We start from the raw sequence: 9928 nt of genomic DNA, 5'->3' as shown, positions 1-9928 counted from the left end.
TGATGGCAGTGGCGTAGCATCGTTTTTGAAAGTGGGGGGGGGGGCCCACCGGAGAAATTTTTTTTTACTTACCTGAAAAAGTTGGCAAGCAAAAAAAAAAAAAAAAAAAAAAAAAAAAAAAAAAAAAAAAAATTGAAAATTTGCCCAAAGAAAAAAAAGAGTTTTGGGGGGGGGGGGGGGGGGGGGGGGGGGTAGAGGCTAACTTTTTATCAGTGTCAACTATTTTCAGTACTTCTAATACTTCATTTTCGGTACATCACTAAATCTGGGGGGGGAGCCAAGTTTTCAATTAACATTTCCCATAGTATAGGTAAGGTTGGGAAAAAAAGTGGGGGGGCCAGGCCCCCCCTGGCCCCCCCTGTTGCTACGCCCCTGGATGGGACGGGGTCCGTAGAAGCCCCCGGAAAACTGACGGAATTCTAACAAATAAGAGGTGTTTTCCCCTTGATTTTAAGATAGTACAAACAAAATTTTAAAAAAAATTCTAACGGGAGGGGGGGGGGGGGGGCGCATGCCCGGCCCTGGACCCACCTTTGAGTAACTGTGTTGAAAGAGAGTGTGTGTGTGTGTGAGAAAGAGGGTGAGAGTGTATCTGGTTGTGTTTTCTGATTAAATAAATCAAATGTCTAGACAATGCATACATCCCGAAGCCCATAAATGTACCATGCCTGTTTTGAATAAAAATTAAAGTGACATTTCAATCCAATATAAACACTGTTAGTAAATGGTAACGATGAAGAAGAAAAACTTTCGAACATACCACTCTTGTCATAAATAAGCATGAAGTATTTTTACTAATTGTCCTGGAATGTTTTCCATAATTCTTAAACATTGCTGACAGAAATCTGATAGCGCCAAACGTATATAAAACAAACACAGCAGCCCAGCATAATAAACTGGGGGCGAGATATTGTCTAGGGGCTCCTATCTTGTTTATTTGCCTTTGTCCTTTATTTATTACACACGAACGTGCAGGAGGGCTTCCGGATTTACGAGTAAAATCTTCTGGAGCGAAGAAGCGTTAACTGTTAATATCTTCATTAGAACGTCTTGATGATAACGGTTTTTTATTTGATCTTCAATGAGTCTTGAAAATTACTATCTGAAGTTATTACTAAGTCTAAAGATAATGTGTAAATTTGAAAAATAAACGCTATAATTGTATGTATATTTAAAAATGATTATTCTCATGAACAGATTATATTGGATTAGGCATTAGCAATAGGAGATAATTACCATCGAAACATTTCGGACATCCTAAAAGTATCTGTAAATTAAATAGGAAAATGTAATTCATTTTATAGATATATTTAGTATCACTTTTTAAGGCTTATGTTATTCTAAAGCTTATTTTTTGTCAGAAGTTTATTTTTATTATATAAAAGAAAAAAAAAAGATGAAAAATTGGTTTTGGGGTCAAATCATATAGAAATCTAATTTTCAGTAATATTAAAGTACTGATCGTACAAACACCTCGGGAAATAAACTCTTAAATTCTCATGCCAATCGAAGATAAGACCGAGTTTGACTTTGATTAAATGCCTAAAACTCTTTCATCATCACACGGTTCCAATATGAATTTTCAAGAACCCTTAACGGTTATCTCGAAAACAATAAATATGCAAACTCAAGAGTAAATCCAGATTATACAAATACTGCCAAATTTTCCCGCTAGTTTTGTTCAATACATTTTTTTTGTTTGACATATTTCACCAGTAGCTTTGGCAAGGAGAAACCAGACACTTGGAATCTTAAATTAATATTTTCAATAATTTTGAGTTTTTGTGTAAATCCTTCAGGATGAAATGCGAAAATGTTGGTGTACTCTTGGAAGCGGGGCGCAAAGAATGAGAAAGAGATTTAAGTACATCAACAATCCTCCGCAGTCACTGTATATATCTTTTAAAATGGCTATATTCCTAAATTTCTTTTACAAATACTTTTTAAAAACTACAATTTTCAGCTTTTAATCCACATACCTTAGATTTTTAACTCAGATAAGGCAATGGAAACTAAAACACAAGTTAAACCATTCCACTTTTTTTCCGTCTAGCGTTCACATATCTTTCAAAAGTCCCCCCCCCCCCAAAAAAAAAGAAGAGAGAAATAAATGAAGAAAAGAAACAACCTGAAAAAATACAAACTGTATATAGTAATAAAAAACAGAGTTTTAAAGGAATTAATTTCATTTATAATTTATTTTTGAAAAATGAAAGAAATCTGGAATGGCTTTAAGGTAATTCGCTAAGTCCCCCATTCTCCCCAACTCTCTTTTTTTTTCTCTCTCTGCACGAATGACAATCTTAAATGACACATAGGTTAAACGTACATGTACATGCACAATATATGCAAAGTTCGGTGACAGGTCATGATACATGCAATAAGCACAGAATTTTCCAATGCATTAATGACCCCCGGTAGAAGCGGAAAGTGAGACATACAAAATTTTCAACGTAACAAAGGCTTCAACAAGATTTTTATTGCCGTATTTATAGATACATAATCCGTGTAAGCGAGTTATAATTAATGAATCATCGAAAAAATTCTGATCATAACACCACTCAAAAATCTAAAAATGCTCAGGAACATAAATATTGTCAGGAATATGTGTGAGGTTATTTCATAAAGTAAGTTTTTTTTTTTTCAAAATTCAGGAATTGCATTTTTTTTTACTTCCACCAAAAGTATCTCAGTCACGCCTCTTAGACAATGTCCTGTTGTATTGACTGAATATATTTATCTGTCTACGTACAACAGTATATTAACACAGACATACGTCGGTATATTAACTAATATACTGCCTGACTACATAAATCGTAATCTCAGTGAGATGTCGTAGGGACTAAAATATTTGGTCGGACGTCCACTACGACATCTCAGTCCACTTCCACACAACTTGATTAGGGATTTTTTGCTCAGATTTCGACCGGTTGTTTCAATCAATACGGGCTGAAATGAATTATCTGCTCGCTTCAACTTTTTCATTACATTACAGAGGAAAAATAAGCAACTTTATATTTTGTTGGATTTAAACATTTTAAAGGTAAGAAAGGAAAGTTTTATCGTGATAGAGACTTAAAGGGATGTTCAAAGGAAAAAGTTGAAGCGAGCAGATAATTCATTTCAGCCCGTATTGATTGAAACAACCGGTCGAAATCTGAGCAAAAAATCCCTAATCAAGTTGTGTGGAAGTGGACTGAGATGTCGTAGTGGACGTCCGACCAAATATTTTAGTCCCTACGACATCTCGCTGAGATTACATAAATCGGTATATTAAGTACCAAGTATACTGTCTGTCAACTTACACCGGTATATTGACTGATATACTGTTTTGTCTACATACCTCGGTATATTGACTGATATACTGTCTTGTCTACGTACGACTTTTTGTTATACCCTTATAAACATCTGTCTATATATTTATTACTAATAAAAAGCCCAACAAAAGAAATGTTTATTACATCGGTCTAACAATTTCACTGTTGACCGACCTGCCGGTCCAACATAAGAATTGTTAGACCGCAACGTCACTGTTACGTCACAAGTAATTAATTGTCGTTCAATATCGGCGACACGGAAATAGCCGAAGTTAAGAGCTGCAAGAGTTGTTGCTACCAAAATAAGGTAGAAGGGAAGAGTGTGTTGTGTGATAAATAATTTTTGTGATATAATAAAAATATGATTTTTTTCTTTCTCAGATATTGTGTTATTATAGTTACTGATTAAGCCATATAAAGTAATTGATAATATAGTGTGTATTGATTAAATATTTAGTGAGCACTGAAGGGTATAACAAAACAGTTATAGACTGGGATTCGGGCAACATTTGATTTGTTGGACCTGAAGATCTGCAGCCTCGGCCAACATTCTCACCTTCAGGTCCAACAAATCATATGTTGCCCTCATACCGAGTCCATAACTGTATAATATTGACTGATCGATATACTGTCTTGTCTATATACATCGGTATATTGACTGATATACTGTCTTGTCTCTGATTTACTGTCTTGTCTATATACATCGGTATATTGACTGATATACTGTCTTGTCTACATAACCCCGGTATATTGACTGATATACTAGTACTTTCTGTCTATATATATCTCGGTATATTGACTTATATGCTGTCTTGCCTACACACCGGTATGTTGACTGATATACTTATCTGTCTACATACACCAATATATTGACTGATAAACTAGTACTGTTTTTCTATACACCTCGGTATATTGACTGATATACTGTCTTGTCTACACATACCGGTATATTGACTGATATAGTTTTTGTCGACATACGACGGTATCTTAACAGATGTGCTCCCTGTCATACTTTGTTGAAGTTGGGATAAGAATCTCTCCACAGAAGCTATAGCCACAATGATGATAAGACAGCGGACAAAATTAACCAAAACATCTGATACAGTTTCTATTCAGTTGGCGCATAAAACCCTCCAAGTTTTCAATTTTCATATTGTCTTTCTCACAATTTTTTTATTGAAATAGAAAAATATCAAGTTTTCTATATTAATAAAAAAAAAAACAAAAGTGTGGGAAGACAATAATTGATTATTTGATGCGATATCTAAAAGCAAAATTTCATAAAGTAAGATAGACTTATATTACGATTTGCATCTTGAAAACTTTGAAACGGGCATGACCCGATACTTTTTCACAGAGATTTAAAGCCAATTTTTGTTCCGTATTTTTGAATGAAATATTAATCAAGTTCTCAGAGAAAAATAAATGCATCCCATGGTCTTTGTCTTCTAATATTACTTTTCATGGAACTCTTATCTTTAGTATTAGATAAGACAATCCGTTTTATTTAATGTTAACCATTAGTGATTTATGAGAAGAAGTTAAAAGTTTTGAAGTTTAAAAGGGCTTGGTGTAAAATGCGGAGGATGGAGTTTCCACAATGACTCCAAAATGGAGGGTCAGAGGGTGTAAGGGGTGGAGCTTCTTGTGTCAATTTTAATACATTTTTTTATCTTTCAATCATTTTAGAAACTGAATTGGGTTGCTTGTAAGCTCTCCAAAAAAGTGCCTGTCAGAATTAATTATTGAGTCTAGATACCGATATGTCCTAAAAATTTTATTGCAGATAATTATGTCATGCATTACACATCGCAGATCACTTTGTCTGCAACTTATCAACAGTTAAAAAGTATATATTTCACATTGCTGTAAAAGCTGCAAAAGCTTCTGTATATGTGTAAACCACAAAAAGAAGATACACTTAAATGACAACTGAAAATGAAATTTAGCAACAAAAAAAAGATAACATGACTTTCATTTATATCAACAACAAATGAGGGGACAAATTTGCTTCTGTACACTAACATATATTCTTTTTTTGTCTTTCCCTAGAAGTTTTTAACATTTTGTCCTTCGGATATTTGATACCTATACTAATAAAATCTGTCAAGACCTCATGGGTTACTGCGAGATAGCAGTGTGAATCAGACAGTTTCCATTGCACTTATCATCTGTTATATCGCAAAACAAAATTTAAATCAAAAGCACAGGCTGCATGCCCCTCATTTGTTTCTCATATCTATAAGGTCATTGCGATTCTCCTGTTGTTGTTTCTTTATCATGTTGCTTGTTTCTCATTCTTTTTAGAGCAATAAAATAAAATAAAATAAAAAGAGTTAATGGCCAGAGTTCTCTAATAAAACAATCAGTTCATTTACTGAATCTATAAACTAATTATTTTTAATTTTTCTAAAATGTTTTTATGTGCAGTAGATAATATGGATAATACATGTTTTTCTGAGTAAATAATGACATCACGGCATATTTCCAACATCGGACAGCTAGTGTCTTTGACAGCAATCAGATATTTCAGATGATAATAGGTGTTTTGTAATGAGGCCGATATTCATTGACACCTTTATTTACATATCAGTCTTTTTACATATATCTGTATATAATTCACCAAAAGATAATAATTTTGATGCTATTCTGTTTCAGTCAGTCTCTGTTATCTTTAAAAATTAAAAAATCAGCAAAGCTGTTCCCCACATTGAAATGTGGTGTTCATTATTTTTTTTTACGTTTCCTGTTTCTTTGTTTCTCATTTAGTATTTTATGGACTTTATAAACAAATGTCATCAGATACTGTCAACATCACAAAATCAGGTTTATAACCATTCCCTCAACTTCAATGGAATTTTTTTAATTGCTTGGGTAATGTAACACTCTAACACGTTCTCACGGATTATCGGAAAATGAGATGACAGATCTAATAAACACGTGCTAAATTTACAACAAGCACAATGCCCCACCCCCAGCATTATCTAACACAAGAGGCTCCACCCCTTGCACTCTCTGACCCTCCATTTTGGAGTTTTGTGGAGACTCCAACCTCCGCATTTTACACCAAGCCGTTTAAAAGCCAAGAATGAAAACAGAAAATGTTATCTTAACATTTTCATTTCAGTTTTGAATTTCCAATCTCTTCAGCGATATGTCGTAAATATGCAATTTGTACAATGATTACCACCAGCAAAGGCAGGATTAAACAAACTAAAATGATACGTCGTGTGTGAATGGGAATACTCCTTGGCCATCATTTGGATTAATGTAAGAAAATAAAGTTAAAAAATACTAATACAATATACATGTACTATGTACTTTATATTTATCATGATTGCGCTATTTTTTTTTCTCTTGAAACATTTGTACTTTATACTCTAATAAACCTTTTCCAAAAAATTTTCTTGAGAAAAACTTGCACCCCTCTTGAACATTTCAACATCCCATTATTTTGTCATTAACTCGGATTACACCATAGATTTTAAAGTGTAATGATGCTCATATGTATCGAAATCTCCTTGATCTAACCCCAAAAAAATTCTGGAAAATGTTCAAAGCCGGTGTTCCCAGATAAGTTTTAATGTTACAAAAAGGAAAGAGAAAAATGATTTCAAATTCATCAAGATAATTCTCGATGACAATATTATTTATTTCTTTTAAGCCTCCTTTGCCTCAACGTACCCTTATTGTTGTCTTGGCTAAATAAAACACATGCCCTCGAACGCATATGACAAAGTTCTCATTTTTCAATGTTATCTCCTTGCGATACAAGACGTAGGTATGTATTTAATGAAATGTATGATTTTGTTATGAGAAAACATTGATATCCACTTTTCTCTTTTGATAAAATTCAAAGAATGTTTATATTTCTGAGCGGGAGACCCTGTAAAGTGTTCATATTTAATTACACCGTAGATCGGTATGAATTGATGGGACTATCGGTGCGGCTATCTCTCTTCTGCTCGGGGAAGCTTTCGCTGAATGATAACGGGTTATACTGAGACCAGTAAAAGATAGGGCAGGAGTAATAAGATCAACATTCAATCAATTCAGGGGCTCCCCTATATATCAGCAAAACCGATATAAAACATTCGTCATGCAACAAAATTAATTGCGGAAGGGATCCATTTGCACCGAGAATGCTACAAAGATAATTGACACGAGGTCAACGTAGGGAGGTGAGAATAGCCGAACAATTTCAATAGGGAGGAAATGCTGTGTTGATTTAGCCTCCCCCTAGAGACTTTTTCGCGGCAAAAAGGTGACTCTGATCAAAACATTGCTTAAAGAGAGGTTATCGTCATTTTATCGAAAATTTTCCATGTGATTTCGATAATTTACTTAATTAAAGATTACACAGTTTTTTTGACAGATGAGGTCACATCTGTAAGGTATAACATACGGTTAGACATGTGGCTTTACTAAGTTTACTGTTTTCTTTATAACCTTTAACGAGGTTTCAAAAGATTTTACGATCTTGAAAATTTAATGAGGAAGCACTTTAGAAGTACATAAAATATTGTACACATTTGCACATGTATATTTACAGTTTATATGACTGTACACAATATTGCAAAGGAAGTTCTCTCAACAGCTATAGAAGGATACTGATTTCAAACATATGCTTGTTGGAGAACCAAATCTTTTTGTCTCAAATTCCACAAATATATAAGAAAACAAGAAAAGATTAGTTTCTCATAAACACTATGGTGTAAGTTGAAACAAAAATTAGCCTCCATTGCTCTATTGAATAACGGCATCACTGTTCTCTTAAGCCCAAAACATACAATTTAGCGTCTATTGGCTTCTTCCCGTTTATCTTGAGATTCTGTGGATGTTGACAGAGCTTGGAGTTGTCAAGGTACTCGTGTTGCTTGGGGCCAGACTGGCTTCGCTCTCAGTTATGCTTTCAACAGAATAAACACCGTCCCAACATTTACAACTGTCCTCAATTAAGCACATAAAAACGGACAACAAAATCCCCCGCGAAAATAGAATGACAACCAAAGTATACGATGTTGTTTCTGTCAACGGGTCTTGTGCTGTGATGACGTAGATTATGTACCCGGATGTAACGTAGCAGAAGACAATCAACATTTTGTAAGCACTTTGTCTGATGTTCATCAGTTCCATGGTCAAGTTTTTATTGTCGGAAAATCTTCGATGAGTTTCATGATGTTTGTATTTCCACAAGAATAAAATTAACAGTAGCCAAGACAGAGAGATCAAGAATACATTAATTCCTTCGATAATCCAGAATCCAGATTCGGGTTTGGTAAATTCCAATTCGCCATTGATACATTTCAGGTTTCCGGACAACACCGTGACACTTAGCCAGATAATGGTTATGACTGTAGGTATGAACCAACCCAAAAGACACAGGACATAGTACATTTTGTTCTCAATGACAATGCCGCTTTTTGTCAGCAGAAAATACACAGAAATAATGGCCAGCCAAGTATAAATGGCGGACGACGACAGTGTCACAAGCACACCAATAGAAACACATGTTTCAACGTCGTTTATTACGTCATCTGATTGGACAATGCGACCCATTCTGATCACAAGTTCCAAAGCGTCGTGAACCAAAAATGCTGCAAAGCAGTTTCTGTATAGTTTTTTGCGAGTGGTCAATGCGCCTCTTGTACAAAACGTGATTACAATGGATGCCAAAACCATGATAAGGGACATGACCAGCAAAAGAGTGGACAAGATGTCTACACCGTCACTATGGTAAGGGAGTATCCCAACACTGATGGACGAAGGTTCTGAGGCATTAAAGTTTTTGTCTGGGGTGCTGTTAGTCGGAGCAGGTTCAGGAATATCATACTTAAGTCCCAAACACTCGGAATAATTTGTCCATCCTGGATAAAAATTCTTCGGGAAAATTTCATTCCCGGGATGTTTCCCGATCCATTTCCCGTCTCTTCCGCACGATTTTGTTGCATATCTATTAGCCGGAAGTCCCAGGTATTTAGGACATGGTAATTTGGTCTCTGATCCAATTAAAGTAGGTGGCCAACACAGAACGGAATCCCAGGTGACGTTGCAGAAGAGGTCCTTAGGAACGGTGTAGGGAGCATCACCTTGGCTTATAAGACACTCCTCAAAATTAGAGGGCTGCAAGGACAACTTGCTCATTTTCCAGCTGCAGGTATCATCGATGCTTTCCAACTGACAGTATTTTTCTCTCGACTTAGGTTTCAAGAAACAACAGTATTATAAGAACCATCAGAGCGTATTATAGTAAAAGTTTATCGCAATCGCCTCGGTGTCTTATTTTCAGGCCTCTGAAGTGGGCGGCAACAAAAGATTTACCTCGACCAATGTGATAAGACTTTCCAGCGTCAATTCTACGCTGGGGAATAGGCTTATAATGATGTTTAAATTGAGTGAATAACAAATGCCCGTCAACTGTAGGTTTCCATCAAATTACCGCCTCAGATAACGCAAATGAGGTTTATGTAATCCTGCTTGTCGAAGAATTGCGGAAAATCTCAAAGATCGGCACACTTTTTCTTCAGAATTTCGGCGGCCAGCGATATTTATCAGATGCAAACTTAAGAGGTGATATAAAAGTTTTTTTGTTCTATGATTTACACTTGAGT

At 35.2% G+C, this 9928-nt stretch overlaps 1 protein-coding gene across 1 annotated transcript; it reads right to left on the bottom strand.

Annotated features, from left to right (window-relative positions):
- Positions 1-7787: 7787 nt before the first annotated feature.
- LOC134241319 (PDF receptor-like) lies at positions 7788-9726 on the bottom strand. The gene has a single exon (XM_062723383.1). It carries the CDS (start codon positions 9459-9461, stop codon positions 8136-8138), a length of 1326 nt encoding a protein of 441 aa, XP_062579367.1. The 5' UTR covers positions 9462-9726; the 3' UTR covers positions 7788-8135.
- Positions 9727-9928: the final 202 nt, after the last annotated feature.

This window comes from Saccostrea cucullata, unplaced genomic scaffold, assembly GCF_032062105.1.
Source record: "Saccostrea cucullata isolate Sc308-1 unplaced genomic scaffold, CSIRO_AGI_Scuc_v1 ctg206, whole genome shotgun sequence".
Taxonomy (NCBI): Eukaryota; Metazoa; Mollusca; class Bivalvia; order Ostreida; family Ostreidae; genus Saccostrea; species Saccostrea cuccullata.
This window is presented reverse-complemented; position numbering and strand designations above follow the sequence as displayed.

What these genes read in the sequence shown, in the direction of transcription:
- LOC134241319 (XM_062723383.1), bottom strand. Translation starts at nt 9,461, where the DNA reads ATGAGCAAGTTGTCCTTGCAGCCCTCTAATTTTGAGGAGTGTCTTATA.